The sequence below is a fragment of the Falco peregrinus genome, chromosome Z (assembly GCF_023634155.1).
Source record: "Falco peregrinus isolate bFalPer1 chromosome Z, bFalPer1.pri, whole genome shotgun sequence".
In the NCBI taxonomy this organism is placed as follows: Eukaryota; Metazoa; Chordata; class Aves; order Falconiformes; family Falconidae; genus Falco; species Falco peregrinus.
This window is the reverse complement of record NC_073739.1, coordinates 36,658,940-36,677,402: the sequence shown is the minus strand read 5'-3', so window position 1 is coordinate 36,677,402 and position 18,463 is coordinate 36,658,940. Positions and strand designations below refer to the sequence as shown.

The following is an 18,463-nucleotide window of genomic DNA, read 5'->3' as shown; positions in this document are numbered from 1 at the left end:
TATATTTGGCTGTACAGAATATTAATAAAATGTAAATATATCCCACACAATATTTAAGTTTTACAGAAGACAGAAAGTTGAGGGGATGAAGAAAGTCATAATGTATGGACTTGGTATATGTATGGGCGTATCTGCATTCAATTTTTGTACCTACTGAAATATAGATGTTGATAGAACATGAGGATATATTACTGTGTTCGTACATAACTAAGGGCAGGTTTAAGAGGACCCAATACCCACACTTCACAGTGTTGACTAGCTGCCAGTTGATGTCACTAGGAAGAAACTTACCTTGCTAATCAAGTTATTTGCCGTGAACTTTTCTTACAACTTTCCATTAAGCCCTTCCTACTAATGATTATCACAGGCCAGGTTTGGAACTAGCCAGACTAGTCTAGCATGGCCATTCCTGTGTTCCTGTGAAAAATGAGTATTTATATTGGCAAGTCTCTGGAGCTCCCAGTTTCTGTGTGTGGCCCTTAACATTGCCCTTTGAAGGCACACTCTACATTCAGCTACTTTCTAATTACCCATGTTCCTTCACATGAAAAAGATTCCACTTCCAGCAAGTTTTATGTTTTGTCAGTTAGTTGCTGAGCTTACAAATGTTTCTCTAACTTGGAGGATGTGATACCAGTTTATATCCCCTTAGGTAAAGCCCATTATGTGTTCAAACCAACCTTCTGATCTCTAATGGACAGACTAGCAGACCAGTCAAGGGTATTCTCACGGAGGCTGATTCTGTTTTCTGCAGTAAGGGAAGGCAGGCTGAAAGGGCACAGCTATCTGATTCCCCAGCTCCCCTGGTCATACTCATGCGTAACTGCGTACCAGCTGAAAGCTGGAGCAGGGGAGCAGCGTCCCACTGCATTCTCTTCTTCTCCCCACTCAGAGTGACACTCCATCTTTCCCAGTACCATGTCTTGAAGGAAAGCAGGCTAAAGGTAGGGAAAGAGGGGGGTGGTGGTGGGTGGTGTCTGAGTGAGGGGCCATCTACACCGCATGTACACTGCAGTGAAGCTGTTGACAAGTTGCATCTGGTGAAAGTGCAACTGTAGCCAAGATCAGGGCTTTGTATGTACCACCCACACTCCTGCAACTTCGTAACCTCACAACGCCTGTGGAAGATCCTCCAAATACTTGCTGCAGAAATACTGAGTTCAGCACAGGAAGATTCGTCATCAACCGCAGCTAACACCTCTGTGTTGGACTAGGATGATGAATGTAATAGAAAGTCATGTTGTAATTAGATCTGGTTTTGAACAAAAGACAAATTATTTATTTCTTTCTTCAAATGAAGCATAACACTAAGGTATAAAGGGAGTATAAATAACATCTGATTGTGCTCCTAAGCTCCATGCTATAACTTTCTTGCAATGACATCCTTCAACAAATTAACTACATCATTACTGTTAAGTATTAATTGCACAAAACAGATACACAAAATATATAATGAGCTAGAAAGAGGACAACATTCTTCCATTATGACAAACAACTCTAACAAGAAATGGAAAAAAAAACAAAAACCAATAGATCTAGGCTTACACAGATGGCAACACTGAGAGTTTTAAGTCCTCTCTTTTAACACATTACATGTGATAAATAATATGCAAAATATTTAAAGAATTTTATTGTTGCTTACAGAAGATACTTAGCAAGCAAAGAGACAGTAGTAATCACTGCCTCATGTCTCATATCCCCATCATTCAATGCAAATTTTTACATTTCATGCAATAATCCTGAGCTTATTTTCAGTAACATTGAAATGTCATCTATATTAATTACCAAATACATACAGAGCCCAGCTATGGGGTCTATTGTATTATTAAGGCATGAAAAAAGAATAACAGTTTATTAACTCTGAATGCCACAAATACAGCATAGCAGTTAGAAGGCTCAAAAAAGCTCAGAAAGTACCAGTGATTTCTGTGCCAAGGTCCTCCCAGAACGTGACTGTGAATCATCAGCTCCTGAAAAGGTACAGAATCAAATCCTGGTCTTGCTGACATCAGGGAGTTTTGCCATTGCCTTGACTGCTGGACCAAGCTTCAGAGCTATTAGGAGCGACTCAGACTCCTCTTCATATCCCCAAAAAATTGACAAACTTCCTCTCACTCAAGTCAAGTATGAATTTAAAAAACAATACCTACATATTGTTTTCTTAATTAGTATTTTAATTCTATGGAAAGGTTCCATTCATTATACAGTATGGCAATTAATAAAAAGCCTTTTCAGAAAAAGCTTAATTGTTAGTCTGATATATTAGTATGTTAAAAGAAGGGGAAGTATCATGAAAAGAACCTCTGCCAAGTCTATGTTCTATTTATAAATTATTTTAAATTTTAAAATGAAAGACTTTGGTAAGCCAAACCAAGGATGTGTGATGCAATTGTAGTCTCTGTGGTTCAATGGCTCTTCTCAAAGACAAAGAGCATCGCAGCCCTGTCCAGACATAAAGTGAAGAACTTATCATCTGCATAAATTGTAAGGGGCTAGTAGTATCTGGATTGTGCAGTTCTTCACACAGTCTTTATTTTACATGTAAGAAGTTCTTGCAAAATGCTCCATAGTGAGACAGGGTATTCCAGTTCAGTTAACCAAGCCACTGAAACCAAGGCCAAATTGGTTCTACAACTTGCTTACAATTGCATTATGTCCCACACTGGGAACTAAAACAGCAGATAGTCTCCTCTAAGTTTGCTACTACTATTGCCTGCCCCTTATATAAATATTTGCCTAGTTGAGCTCAAACTTTACAGATCCAGTAGCCTTATCCTTCATCTACAGGTGAACCACAGTCTGCCAAGGAAAGAACCATGGTATACAAGAGGAACAGACTCTTTTATGCAGCCTTTGTGCATACTTCTTTCCACATCTGCACCCCTTGCACACACAAGCCAACCCTTGACAGAGATGGTGTTGTCCAATTCTTACACTGCAAGGCTCTGAAAACTTTGCAGATGCACAAATCCAACTTAAATAACTTCATCTAAAACATCAAGTTACCATACTGAAAAAATGGTTCATCACAATTAACCATTCAGGAAAATCATTACAGTCTCATGTGAGATAGAATGACAAAAAAAGGTTGCTGATATTAGTTACTGGGTTAGAATTTGTATGGTTTTTGGTTAACTTCCACTAATAAATAAGTTAAAGAAGGCTAAGGCTATAAATCGGTACTGTTTCACTTATAAATATTCACTTTATTTCTATTCTCTTCTAAAAAAGGAGTTAAGGAAAAAGGTGGCCAGAAAGACTACACATGTTGTAAATTGTAATTTGGTTGTTAGGCTGTAAAAACCAAACGTAAGTGAAATTGAGCACAGTGTAAGAAAAAGCCAGTTTTTAATTAACAACTTATTTACAAGTTCATAAAATCAACTGAACTGGAGTAGATGTTCTGTGTTTGTCACCAATATTTTATTGTAACTGGTAACTTGCACGCTTTATAGTAGAAGAACAAAAAGAAAATAGAGTTCACTATATACAGCCTTTGTACAGGCTATTTGACTATACACAAGGCATAGTGATCATGACACAACCTAGTCTTCATAATAATTTGTGCACAAAAAGACACCAATCAGACATTACGTGAACATTACAGTGAAATGACATCACAAGTCCAGTGAAAATTCCGCATAATACAAAACATGTTGATCTACTGCAAATGACATCCTTTAAAACAATAAGCCTTTATTCAGTAGTAACTTAACCAGAGTCTGATGCAGAGATTTGTTGTGTAGTTATAAGTCTTTTAAGTGACGCAACCTCTGCAGATAAGCTTGCTATGCCCTGCTTCAAATACAGGTTCTCTGACTCAGAGACATTGTAGATATTGTCTTTTATTTCAACAACTCCAGTTTTGCAACCACTCTGAATTTTTACATTGAGTTCCTTCTGATGCCAGAGTTCTGGTTTAAGTGACCAGTCTTGGATGTTAGTCACTTGAACCGAGAAAGGAGTGTGAGAAGAATGCACCAAGTTTTGTGCACCATGCTTTTCAAGCTCAAAATGTCTTTTTGAAGACATGTCAATGGGTGATGACAATTTCTGTGTTGCTTCATAGTCATTATCCATTGCTTCCACCTTAACTTGCATGGCTTTGGCTTTAATTCGAAGCTTGTGAGGCAAGGCTGAAGAATTCACTTCTGGAACTTTAACTGTTGCATGAACATTTTTATGTTCAACTGGGGAATGGATTGGACCCTTAGGAACCTGCTGTTCATCTTCTCCATCAGATGACTTTCCAACTACACCATCATCAGTTTCTGATGTTCTGGGGGAATTACTGGAGGACCTATTAACTTGCAAGAGAGGAGGAGAATGTGAGTACACGTTAAAGGTAGCTCCCATGTAGTTTGGATATATGGATGCTTTATATGAACCTCTGTCATCTCTTGTCTCTCTCTCCAATTCCATGGGCTCTTGTTTTATAATCTGGAACTTATTTTCAGGACTTCTGCAGTTGCTTTGTATACGACTTGGTTGAGTATGCTCTGCAGATGATATTTCAGACACATCAGACATTGAGCTTTGAGGAGAGTGTTTAATGACAGAAATACAACTGCTACCAACTATAGATGGTTCATGTTCATCTGCAAATGAGTTAATATTTGATTTGGAACTCTGATAGTCTTGGAAATACACAGTTGTTGAGCTACTGAGTTTCTGTATCTCTTGGGCATAGGCTGCAGAACTAATTAAACCAAACTTTAGCTTCAATGAAAGCAGCTCTGCCTTCAAAGTGGCATTCTCCTCTCCCAGTGCAATTAGTTTGTTCTCTAAGACAAGGTCATTCAGTCGCCGTTTTTCACGAGATCTTTTGGCAGCTTCATTATTTTTTCGCCTCTTCTCCCAATACATAGCATCTTTCTTTTCATCTGGAATGAATTCTCGCTTTCTCCGGCAAGCTGAAGATTTGCTTTTTCCACTACTTGCTTCAGTAAGCAGTATATCTTCATTTGTAGACAATTCTTCAGACACTTCTGCTAAAGTTGACTTAAGTACCATGATTTTGTCCACATTGCTACTTGTGTCAACAGGTCCGTGTTCTTTTTTAAGGGTCTGCATTTTTCTCAGCTGCATCAGAAACAATTTGTAGAAGATCTACAATAAGCAACAGAGCAAGCTATTTCCCCAGTATTTCTCACTCCACTTGATAAATACAGTAATTTTAAATCCACACACATTCTTCCTTTTCTTTCATAGTCTCAGACAGAAGTGTCTAGAACCAATTTTCTTAGCTGAGGAAACAGGAATCTTCTTAAAAACCTGGAATAAATAGAGAATTTGATTACTATCTAGGAATTGCAGGTTCAGGACATGCAAAAGTAGTTTTTGATAAAAAAAGACTAGCATTTTGTTCATTAAATCTGCTGAAATATGAAGACAGCTCGACATTGAAAAAACTGATATTCTAAGCTTTATGATACCTGCACAGCAAATTACTTCCAAAAAAAAAAAATGTAATATGATCCATGCAAAAAAAAAAAAAAAAAAAAAAAATCAGTCAAAATATTTTTGAGTTTTGATCCTACAGTAATGTTGTCACAGAACTTTCCATGATAACACTGACCAACTGAAGCCTCCAACAGTTAATACCGCAGGACACCAGGCATGTTGATGAGCAGCCCTGGATAGTATCTTGTTCTTCATATTAAAGCATCTTTTCTGAAAACAGCTGTAGTGTGTGACTTAAAAATGCCATATATTTGGGTCCGTCATGGATTAAAAATAACATACACATTTATAGAAGGTGGAGTGCTTTCTATCGTCTTAAAATAACACCACTATCCATTGAAACTGTTAAAGATTTAATTACTGGTTTTGCATCCTATAAAAAAATATATCTATGCATATATAGTTATAAATACACAAATGCTTATACACACTTGAAATTTTAAAATGCCTTTTTTGATCAATCATATCAATTCAAACTAGTCAATACATACCCATAATTTGGGCAAATATCTAACTATTAAAAAATACTGGCAAGGAAAAAAGTATTAGGTAATTTTTTCCTTGTCTTACAAAGAAAACTTTTAAAATCACTATTGAAAAATACATTAGAGATGTAACATTTAATTAGTAATTTGCACTTGAAAAATAGTCTTATTACATCAAAGTAAAGTTTAATACCATTGAGGCATGTGTACCTTTAGAAAATACTGTTTGCATTAAAGTGGAAGTTTAGATGTAAAAATCTTACCATTAACAAAGGAAAACTAGCTTAACCTTTAGCTTCAGACATTTTAATGATAAATTTGAACTTAGCATTTAAATTGGTCTTCGTTCTGTTTGGTCCCTCTTAATCTAAAAATACTTTATTCTCAAAAGACCATTTAGTCTTGATCTGAGATATAGCTTCTCAATATCTCATTTTCTACAGTCAGTCATGTTTCTGGTAAAATAAATGTAATATGCCAAGTGCTTTTATAGAACTGACTATTGAGACAACAATGATTCTTGCCTGTACAGCAACAAAAACCCCTCAACAAAACAACAACAAAAACCAAAACAAAAAGAGTCAGCCACTTCAGATTAATGTCACTATTTATTGGGAATGTTTTCACAATGACTAATGAAACTAATTTTAACATTATCAGTTGGGAAAATTATGAAAGAATTAATGAATTGTATTCTGCCAGGTTCTCTTGTCTTTCCCAGAAGGCAAAGAGGAGTGAGTGATGTAATAACAATTAAGCAGGGTCATAAAGACTCAGGTTTCAAGCTGGGTTCTGTTCCATCAGACCATGCCAACTCTTCTGTCATGAAAAATTAACACATTTAATAGAACAGCTAAGTAGAATTTCCTAAAATCCATGGTTAATTACTGACATGTAACTATTTGTCTTCGATAACACAGCCTTAATGGAAAATAGATTTAGAAGCCAGCCACACCAAAGACAGCATCTAATATTTTAGTGCAAAAGCAGCACCACAAATTGCCATGTTTGTAAAGGAGAAATGTATCTCTAATGTACAAGCAATTATATAGTTAGATCCTGATCCAAAATTCAAATCAGAGTCAAAGGGAGCTTTCTGTCAAGTTAAATAGGAGCTGGATCAGGTTTAAAAACAAAAATAAGCCCTACAACAAAGCAACATCCATTTGTCCAAACAGTCAGCATAATTTGATTTGCTGAAGAATCTGTATAGCCATTCTGCCCAATTTCACTGCTACACGTAATCAGTGGTTTAATTAATATGCATATCATTTTAAATCTAGTGCAACTCACTAGTTCTAAAAAAAATATCATTGTTGAACACACAGAATTTAAAAATTAAAAAAGGCCACAGGAATTCTTGTGACATTTGTAGATCTCTGTAACACGACTACATTAAAAGAATAACAATACTGGGATTTTATTTCATTATCCTGTAGCACTGAGAATGCACAGCTATTGATCCATAATTGTCTTGATATACTACAGCCACTGCATTCACTTGTATCATTAATAACTTCTGCATTTTTGTACACACAGCTTCTACGGCGAACAGCAGGAAACAGTATAACATGTCTGAATACCTATGAAATCATCACTTGCCTCTTAGTATACATCTCAGCCAACTGTCACGAAAATCAAAAGGGTTCAAAACAACTTTTGTGACATTTCAGAGCCTTACAAATACAGACATCTTACTGCATTTAACAGTACTAGAGAGCTACACTCAAACCCAAATAAAAATATTTATTCTCTTAGAAAACGGATACTAACATGCATTCATCACTATTTCCTGTATATTTATCTGCCATATACCCTGGAACATCTACACTTACTCATAACAGTAGCAACAGCAAGGAAGTACTTACAGGATCTGCGCATATCTTAAAAGAATGAAACTGTACCTACACAGATTTAATCCAGCCTCTTTTCCTCTATATTCCAATCTTCGATTTCCCCACAAGACTGTTTTAGGATAAGAACTACGACTTTGTGAATGTAAGAACACCTGTATAGTCTCCAGCTCAAAGTGATCACACTTTGGCATTTGTCCAACACTGTAATCTAAGAAAAATACTAATAATGACAAAAATAATGATGATAATAATAATAATAATAATGAGAAAAAAGTTGTTGGCTTGTTCAGGGGGGTTTCCTAAAGGAATGTATCTTTATAGTTTATCAGTATGACCATCTGTGTATCAGTAAAAACTCAACTGCATGTGCAAACAATCTCCTGCAGCCTAACACTGGCACTGAGCTGCACTTCACAACCCAACAGCCTGCAGAGCTCATGTCCCTTGTGTTCCACAGGACTTCTGCAGTCTGAGCCATTCCAGTATACGACCTGCTCACTGTAGCACTGGTAACTCCCGTTTTGGCCAGTCTCTCTCCTGCACACACTGTTCCTGGCACAAACAGACAGAACGTAAGTAGCATGCAAAGCTACATCAAATATTAATTGTGTATCAAAACAAGCACGTTTTTGTGTGCAGTATTGAACTTTGCTGTCTTGTCAGAGTCCAACAGTAAAGCTGTCAAGACAGATGTTTAACCCACTGACATAGTCCTACTGGTTTGCTATTTATGTAGTTAGTTCTAATGCCATTGCTTTAGTGAATTAGCAAAACAATATATCTTTACTTCTTTCTACATCTTCCTTCAGCACTTTTATCATGAGAACTGGAATTGCTGCTTAACACACAGGAGTCAAAGCCCTTGTTTATGAATATTTCTCCATGTGGATCAGCCCAATGCTGAGTCTGTAAACCAATTAAATTCCATCTGATGATAATGGTAAAATGCCTTCAGTGAAGCCAGCCATTTCCTTCACTTGCATTTTATAATTCCACTGGAAAACATCGGTATTTACACATAAATTAATGAACTGTAATGATTCCTCTGAATATATTTCAGATTCCAATATTTTCCCTTATGATTAATTTTTCAATTGCTTTATCACTCCCTCGTAAAGTGTTATAAAACCAACATTTAATACTGCCTTACATTAGTCACTGCTAAAGATATATATGTATATATTCTTGGTTGGTTGATGTTAATGGCATTGAGTGACAATTCAACACTGTAATAACACTTGACCCTATTAACTTAATTACAGACCCAGTCTTGCTCCCCCAGCAATTTTTGCCATTGGCTTCAATAGAAGCAGGGTACAATTCCAGATCCAAGTATTAATGAGACTGTTGTATAGAACTCATGCTATTGAAGCAAGAAATTATGTATGCAGTAATCATGAAAAATTAATTTATCCATGGACTTCAAAAAATACTTCAGTGAACTGATTGTGTCAAATAGTACATTAAGGATTAATCCTGGGGATTTGTGTATTCACACTCTAATAATTGAAAAGTTTCAGAAAGTTGAAGGACAGGGCCACAATCTTTCTTTTCTGTGTAATTTAATCACACAAGTAATTTCCACTTGAAAGAATGCACGTGGGCCTTCCCACGTACATGTTTCCCCACAGAGTAACTCCATATTATTCTTGGTATTTCACAAAATAATTCATGCTACCTCCACACCTAATTTTTCAAATGTATCACAGAATGAGACAACCAATTGTTTAATTTTATTGCTCTAATATTTTGATAGGGCTTTCATTCAATTTCATAAAATCACATTTCTACCAGCTGGATGCTCAACCACAATTCACTTTTGTATCACCATGTGTCCAAAACATTTCTCAGTCCATCAAAATGGAAGAAAATAATGGCACAACTTCTTGTTTTAGAAAAAAAAAAAAAACCACATGCCTCTATCACTGTCAGTACTATATGGCAACCTGCAAAAAAACAATTAAAGCTCATTACCAATACGTCTGTGCATATTTTCAGTTGCTGTCGTCCATATTTTGCATAGGTATCATTAATTATATTACTGCTACCATTCTGTCACAGGTTATCTGTTTTGAAAATCTGTCTACATACCAGAAAGGCTGGTGTACAACCTGCTCAGATACCAGTTTGCAATCCAAACTTTGAAAAACTGAAGCATATAGTTTGCACTTTATATTCAAAGTGTTTTAAAAACAGTTGCTATCTGTCTCAAGACTTCTATGAGGTACAGAAAAAATATCATCCTCATTGCACATGCAGGACAGGAGGCAGAGTTTAAGCTTAGGTCAAGAATACACAGCCTGCCTAAACACTGCTGAAATACTTCAGAGCTATTCTAACTCTACCGTTTTTCACAGAAAAAAAAAATGCCATGGAATTCTGCACCTCTCAGGTCTGTCATAAGTCAGAAATCCTCTCCAACAGAGGATGTGGCCTCATTCCAACCTCCACTGAAATCCTTCAACATACTTTTTCTTGCCTTTTATCTAGTACCATTAACAAAATTCTATTACTGTTGAAGGAAAGCTCTAATGCTAGCTCCACTGGAATAGGATATTTTCCCTAGAAAAGATTTGGGGGCAAGAGGGTCTAGAGAATGTAGAGCAAAAGAACTTAAAACTTTCTGGGAAAAAACTAGGCGACTACATTTTATGCCATGACAGACAGGGTATCCACAGTCACAAAAGGGAAAAGCATTTACAGTACAAAAGTTACCATCAATTACTGCCATTATACAGTTACATTCATGGAGACCACAAATCCATTACAATAGCACTGAGCAATGCAGAACTATTGATCTTGTACACAGTTCCCCTTCCTTACAACTTCATGGGCATCTTAAATGCTTACCGTTTCAGGATCAATGTGTAATTAGGTCAGTGGAACACTGATGATGATAGCTTTGTACAAGATGACCCATTTTTGCTAAAATGTTGATCATCTTATTGAAAGAAAGTAATGGGAGATGTCTACACAATGTAGTCCACTGGGAACATAAAAAAATTATTTATTATGCCCCTTTTCAAACAAATATATATAAAAAAATGAATAAAATAGTCATGAAACTTGGAACACTACTGCACCTTCATATTACCCACCTCCAAGCTGTCCAAACCCCAGAAAGTTGATGTCACATTTAATTTTTACAGAAGACTTTCATTGTTAGGAAAACTACTTAAGTTACTGTTTATCTTAATAACTACAAATTAAAGTACAGCCTTCTTTCCAAAGGTAAATTACACATATTACACAAATAAAAATATTATTTGGAGAGCAGGAAACATACGTTAGAGGTAGCTGTTGCTCAAAAAGGTCAGTCAAGCTTAATAGGTGCAAATTTGACCTATATTTTATTCCATTTCCTTAGGAAAACAGTATGGGAAAAATTGAACAGATCTGGTAGAATCAAACAAGCTGTTTACTGCTTTGTTTTAAAGGATGGAAAACAAGATCTAACAATGTTACCCAACATGCCAGGAAAAACTCTAAAACTAAGAAGCAAAGTAAATACAAATATAACTTAAAGGAAATACATATATAACTTATGTATTTAATTATATAAGTACAATAACTGTATTTTGTGTATGTGCATATAAATCATGCCATTTGAAATAATCACATCACTTTCCAGTACTTTTAATAAGACCCCAATAGAAACAATGGTTACTGAAGTTATAGTACTATGACAGTATGTTTCTGCTCGTTCCAATAGCTACTTGACAGCAGGAAAAACTAGACAGCAAAAAGCTGTGACTTAATTAATAGTAACAATGTTCTGGAAATACAATCTCAGCTTTCCCTCAGTTAAGAGCCATAAAAAACCCAACAACAAACAAAATCAATTGTTAATTATTCTGACAACAAATGTTTTTTTATTATTGAACTATGATCTTAAAATGCCAAGCATGGACCAGAGTTTCAGATGACCTACATTTATAGAGCGCTATTTAAAGGCAACAGAATTATGTCAATTAATCCCAGCTGATGTTCTAAGCATGCATCTTGTTATATAACAGCTGAAGTACAAATATGTAAAACAAACACCACCTGTAAAATGTCGGTATCTACCACTCATTGCAAACAGAACAGAGAATAGCAATTTTTAGAGCTCTGGTTCTGTGAGATGGTCCAGGCAGGAAGATCACTGCCCATGCCAAGCACCATTTTCTTTATTGGGTTGTGTTCTAGTCGTAAGTGGAGGTCTTGCAGTATGGGCATCTATACGGCTAACGGCTGTGCAGCCACCTCTGTGGCAAAAACTGGTTAATTATTCAAATACTTCAGGACAGACTGAAAATTACACCAAGATGGAGCAACTCAAGAAAGGCGAAAACTCCCCCAATTTTAAATAAGGTATTATTTCTGCTAGAAGATAGATTTGTGTAGTACCTGTCACTAGACCCAGTCTCATAGTATGCTAGTTTGGGCATGGATCAATTCAACACACGAATTAGAAAAAACACAGGTTATCTAAGGAGGTCTTAATAATAATTAATTTCAGATCCACCTTTTAACACAATGAGTTTTTAAGGCAGTTGTTTCTATCACATTTTGAGTCAAGTCCAAGTGTGCCCTTGCTTACACAATCTTATTTTTGACAGTCATGCTTAGCATCACTATTAAACAGCTACATATACCTTGTTTTCTAAAAAAAAAAAAAATATTTTTTCAATTATTTTCAAACATTGTAACATACTGTAACATGGACTGTCATTTTCTTTTAGAACAGACTGCAAGAATTGGCCATCTATTTGCATTTTTGTTTCTATTACATATCCTAAGCACATTTATATCTCATAACTGGCTGTAATGATCATGGCAAGGTCACCCAGAAGAGTCAATTAAGCTGATGAGTCAGATACATTGCTTAACAGTGTGTAATAAGACTCAAACAGAGGATTTTATTGTTCATGTTATTGCATCATAGTGATGTTATAACAGCAGCAAGATTGCTGTCTGGAAAAAAATTATTGCATAAGGACAGTTTGCATAACTTTTTTAAAATAAGTCAATTTAAAATGAGCTAAAGGTTTATTTTATTTATGAGTTTTATTTCAAGACAAAGGATTGAAAAAAGCAGCGTGGTACTGATACCTTTCACAGATTCTATTTAGACTTTATTGCAATATGCAACAGAAAGAATGTCTGTATGTTCTACAAATTTCAGCCAAAGCATGGCAAATACTGTTCCTTCTTAGGATGAGATAAGCTGTGAGGAGGTCATGTAAGTTCATATTGCTCATGGGAAGACTCTAAGCTTTTTGACACCTTTCAGATCAGTTCCTTTAGGAAAAAAAAAAACACTAGCCGCCCCCCCCAAAAAAAAAACCAACCACAAACAAACAAAAAAAACCCCAAACAGCAGAAATTTGAGGCTTTGAAGTTGAATCCAGGAAGCTCGATATTTTAAAAGCTAGTTAAGAATCCTTTGGAGAATGAGTTAAAAATATAGAGTAAATAAAAATGGAAAGTGGAGGCATATCAAACTGAAGACCGTTAGCACTTCAGCAGTCAAAGACATCTGTAACACAAGAACTTCTATAACAATAACAGTTAGTGCCAATGATATTAAGGATCTTTATGCAGTAATCTTTGAACTTGCTGGTTTAAATCAGGTCTTTGGGCCAAAACCCAAATCTGTATTCATTCAAGTTTCCCATCAAAGTCAACATTTTGATTGAATAAGGACCATAAAAGTGATACACAGCAGTATTTTAAACAAGGGTCTGGACTGAATTAATTATGGAGGGCAAAGATGACTCAAAGTGGGTTACATACACAGGAGCAAACACAATGAAACTCAGCGCAGCCATTCAAGTTACAAGGACAAGAAAAAAAAAAGGGGGTGTGTGTGGTATTTTTAACACAACAATAAGTCTCAAGGCAGCTTCACAATCAAAGCTGTACTTGACCCCAACAACCAAGCAGCAGAAAAGTTTATGCATGTTATCAAGAATATTGCATTTTTCAAAATATGTTGCTGCCTCTACCTACAGCAGGTATACCAAACCTAAAGACAGCGTCTGGGGTACTCGGTTTGGACTTTGGAGGTTTCAGTCACAAGCATAGTGATGTTGGTTTCATCTACTTAGAGGACCATTTTAGTCGCAGGCACACACACACACACACACAAAATATAATCACCTAATCTTGAAAGCCAAGCTGTTCACCAGCAACTTCCAAGCTATGCTCCCGTTGGCGACAGGGCATAAGCTGACCCCAGAGCACAGGACGTCCAGCCACGGCTGTTACCACTGCAACGCCGAAATGACTTGGCAAAAATAACCGAATTGGGCAATGGCCATTTTTTTTTTTTTTTGGTTGGTTGTTGTTGTTGTTCCTTACGTAAGGAGAAAGCCGAAAATACTCGGGTCACGGGAGCGGGGGATGTGCAAGGCTATCTCACGCCTACCTGCGAGCCGTACCCCTTCCGCAGGGCAGGGAGGCAGGCAACAGCGCGGGGGGGGGGACGGGGGGGGGGACGGACACACACGCACGACGATGGGACCTTTGTCTGGCGCTCCCTGCCTGCAGGCGACGGTGGGACAAGGGGGAGGACGGGTGGGGAGGTGGGGACGTTGTGCGGGGCGCACCGAGCTGCGGGGAGGCGGCCACGCCGCCTCCCCGCAGCTCGGCCCCGCACCGCGCCCGCCACAAAGGCTGCCCGGCTGGGCCCGGCCGCCCCCTACGTGACCGGCGCCGCATGGCGCCCGGCCCGCTCCCCCCTCAGCACGGCCCCGCGCTATCAGCCCGCCGACACCCACCCCCCCCCCACCCCCCCACCCCCCCGCCCGCCGCCGCCCCAGCCCAGAACAAAGGGCTGAGGGGGAGCGCCAGCGCCCCCAGCCCTGGCTCGCCCGCCGCCGCGCCCCAACGGCCACCAACGGCTCCCAACGGCCGCTTGGGGAGACGGCGACCCCCGAGCGCGGCCAAAGCCTGCGGGGAAGGTGGACGCCGGATCGGGAGTCGCCTACCAGCTCCGCTCCCCGCCGAGGCTGTCACACTGACCTACTTGTGGCGCTGACGGCGGCCCTCGGGGCCCGGCCCCGCTGCCCCCGGGTGCCGGCGGCACCTGGCACCCCCCACCCCGCCGCGGCCGTCAGGGCACAGGCGGGACGGCTCTACCTCTCTCCCCCGGCGAGGCTGACATCTCCTAAACACCTTCCTCCCCTAAATTAGACGTTCCTTTTTTTTTTTTTTTTTTTTCTTTTAAAGAAACAGCAAGTGAAAGCCCGTACCGGAGAGATGGCTCAGCGTCTGGGCGAAATGCCTTCCTAAAAATACAGCCTTATCAAAACGTCTCTGAAGGCGTGGAGTTAAAAAATCCGAGCAAATGGCCTCGAACGTCTACGCGCACAGCTCTGGAGAAAAGACCAGAAATAGCACATGAAGCCACAATTGCTAAAATGCGATGGGGCTAAATATAGACGGACACAAATCTCGTTTTAAGGCACCCGGCACGCAGCCGGCGAGCGCGCCTTGCCTCCCCACTTACCCAGTTGTCTACTTCCCTTATTAAACGCACTTTAACGAAAACTGTTACAGTTACGGGTTTCGGGGGCTTTTTTACAAGGCGAGATTGTCCTAGTTTCTTTGTAGCGAGATTATAAAATAGCATAATTAGCTCCCTCTTCCCAGCCCGGCTGCCAGCAAATTCTGTGGTTACATAATGCAACATTTCCAGGAACTATTATGCGATCGGTCCCGCAGCGCCTGAAAAACAGCGACAAAAGTGACGAAAAGGGCTGAGGCAAGCGCGGCCCCGCACGGCGTGGGGACAGGGGCCGGGCCGCTGCCATTAATCCCGCTCGCCCGCGGGCAACGTCCCCCAGCACCGCCCGAGAAGGGGGGTCCGGCCGGCAGGCTCCGGCAGCACGCAGCGCCCGCCCGTTTGGGGGCCGAGGCGCGGCTGGCGCTCGGGGCTGTGCCCCCCGCACCGCACCGCGACCGCCCGCTCCCCGCCACCACATTATGCAACGCGGGAGAGCGGCTCCGCGGCGGTGCCCCGGGGGTCGCTGTTGGGAGAGGCGAAGGGGGAGGGGGGGGGTGTAGTGCGGCACGCCGGGAACGAGCACCCCGGCGAGGGAAAGCTTCTGGCGGGCACGCTACGGGCTGCCCCCCGCGCCACCACCCCTCCACCGAGCCGCCCGCCAGCGCGCAGAGCCGGCCCGCCGGGCGGACCCCTCCCCGCCCCGCGGCGGCCGGAGCCGGCTGGGCGCGCATTATGTAACCGCCGCCCGAGCCGAGCCGACGCGCAGTAGGCGCCGCAGGCCGGGCGGACACGCTAACTTAGTACCCGCGCACAGCTCCGCACAAGTACGCGCGCCTTCCTACCTGCAGCGCACCGCGGGGCGCAGAGCATCCGCCGCCCCGCGCCGGGCCGCAAGCGAGGCGGGCGGGCAGCCGTGCCGTGCCGCGCAGCGCAGCAGCGGAGCGGCCGGGCGGGAGCGTGCGGCGGCGGCGCGGAGGGATGTGTGTTAGTAGGTCAGGGCTGCGCGGCGCGGGGATCATAGCCCGCATGCCAGCCGCGCCGCGCCGTGAGTGGCGGCCGCGCCGCCCCAATCGGCGCCGCGCACCGCCTGAGGACGGCCAATGGGAACGGCCAGGGGCGGGGCGGGGCGGGGCGCGGGGCGGTGTGTGGTACAGTAGGTCTGTGTGCTGGCGATTGCATAACCGCCGGCGGGGCGGGGGGCGGCGCGGGGCGGGGGGGGGGACGGGGGGAAGAGCAGCGCGGGGGGCGCCGGCGGTTACGTAACCGCCGCGGCCCGCGGGGGGGGGGGCGCTCGCCCCGCGCAGTTTCCGCAGGGGCGCAGCGCCGCGCCCACTCCCCGGCAACGGGAACGGCGGCGGCTGCGCGGGGGCTCGCGGCGGAGGCTGAGCGCCGCCGCGCGCGGTGCCGGGGCGAACGGAGCTCGCGCAGCCTTACCGATGCCTGCGCGCGTGGCGTCATCAGATTGCATCTGTATAGCGTGTAAATAGCAGCCCCGCAGCCCCGGCGGGAGCGCCGCCGTCTCGGGGCAGTTGCACAAGAGCCGGGAGCCGTGCTCCCGAGGCACGTACCTGCCGCCTAGCCATGCATACGGGCAACCCGCCGGCGGGTCGCGCGAGGGCTTCGGCTCGCGGGGAATAGTAACGACGGTGTAACAGGGCGAAGGGGGAGCACCGGGGAGGAAGGAGCCCGCCGCCGGCGGCCGGGCCCCGCGCTGGGCGTGCTCCCCGCCGGCGCCGCCCGGCACTTGGCACGGGGTGCAGCGCTCACCCTGCGCGCCGCGGCCGCTGCCCTGCCTCCGTCATCGGCACGGGTGCAGCGTCCTGACAGCGTTTCTTCCGCCGGCCTCGCCCCTGCCCTCACGCCTGCGGCGGCAGCGCCGGAACGCTGCCCGAGAGCGGGGAACGCGGTCTGGGTGAAGCGGTGCCGGCCGCCCCTCCCCCCGCCGGCGCCGCCCGCAGTCCCACCCGCCGCACCTGCGAGCCCCGCCGCTCCCGGCGCAGCGCTGCGGAGCGGGGGTGCGGTAAGAGGGGCGGGCGCTCGTTTAACCTCCGCGTTAGAAAGTGACACACGGCCAGCCAGAAGTCCGTTTCTCGCATCAGAATGCGCTTGAACGTACACGTCTGATGAAGCGTGCGAGATGTACCTTCCTCATTTTTTTCCCTCACAGCAGGTTTGTTGCTCCTGCTCCTTTTTCCTTCACAAATAAAATTTATGGAGACAACAGAAAATTTTCTTTATTAAATCCTATTTCCAGAACATAAATGATACCTGATTTCATTCTGTTAAACGATCTTATGGAAACAGCACAGTCCTCACTAACATAGCCCTGTTAGATTACTCTGTCATCCCGTATTTATATGTCAACAGAGATAGCCCCCTGGAGCAAAGCAAAGGTAGCAGAAAGCAAATTCGGGCACTGGAAGAGTTCACTGAATACTTTTCAGTTTATCTCAGCCCTCAATCTTTTATCACACATACCCATATCATCCCTCCACAATAAATCTAAGTGCCTTGAATTCACTTTTACCTGTCTCCCCAGATTACTTATTATCCAAGTCTAATAACCCTTACTCGCACCAATTTTCCCCTCTTCCCTCCCTGTTTCTAATATGTAGCGTACAGAGCCTTGTTAATGGTAACAGACTACGGAGCCCACCATGACTAGAAAGGGGACCGAAAAGCAGCCCGTGTCCAGGAGATCGACCACTGCCTCCATCTGGGGACTGCACAGTCAATTTTTTGCCATGCTTCTGCTTGCCAGTGGATGTACATACACACAAAGATGGTCAGTGTGCTACTGGAAATGTCAGGTGTGAGCTCCAGCAATGATCTTGAAGACCTGCTTGCTCATAAACGTTGGTGGTCTGCTTAAGGTCCTAGGCACCCTGGGAGAACCTATGTGAGGAAACCCTTGCAGCACACATTATATCCCGTACTATGCATATTGTGCTAATACAAATGCACTTGAGAGGCCCCGGACTGTCCAAAACTAATGTAAATCCCAAAACTTCAGGCAACTTTTAAAATGGAAAGGTACATGCCATTTTCACCATAGAAAATATTTATGATGAATCCTGGCTATATACTTTAAACAACTTTAAACCTTGTACTTAGAAAAAATAAACACGGTAATTCAAATTTGCCTTCATAACTTAGATTCTTGAAAT

The 18,463-nt window shown here is 42.5% G+C and overlaps 1 protein-coding gene across 4 annotated transcripts; it reads right to left on the bottom strand.

Moving 5' to 3' along the window:
• Positions 1-1,246: 1,246 nt before the first annotated feature.
• Positions 1,247-16,321, bottom strand: NFIL3 (nuclear factor, interleukin 3 regulated). Of its 4 annotated transcripts, none has more exons than XM_055791288.1 (3): positions 16,139-16,321; positions 15,043-15,165; positions 1,247-5,274 (listed from the first exon to the last, which is right to left on the bottom strand). In XM_055791288.1, the coding sequence occupies exon 3, from the start codon at positions 5,086-5,088 to the stop codon at positions 3,712-3,714; it is 1,377 nt and encodes a 458-aa protein (XP_055647263.1). In that variant the 5' UTR covers positions 5,089-5,274; positions 15,043-15,165; positions 16,139-16,321; the 3' UTR covers positions 1,247-3,711. The 4 variants fall into 4 exon arrangements, with proteins under 4 accessions (XP_055647263.1, XP_027645882.1, XP_055647262.1 ...); XM_027790081.2 differs by lacking the exon at positions 16,139-16,321 and adding an exon at positions 15,300-15,756; XM_055791287.1 differs by lacking the exon at positions 15,043-15,165 and having other exon boundaries at positions 16,139-16,320.
• Between the last annotated feature and the right edge of the window lie 2,142 nt (positions 16,322-18,463).

Bases quoted from the DNA above. Each gene is read 5' to 3' on its own strand.
- NFIL3 (XM_055791288.1), bottom strand. From the start codon at position 5,088: ATGCAGCTGAGAAAAATGCAGACCCTTAAAAAAGAACACGGACCTGTT.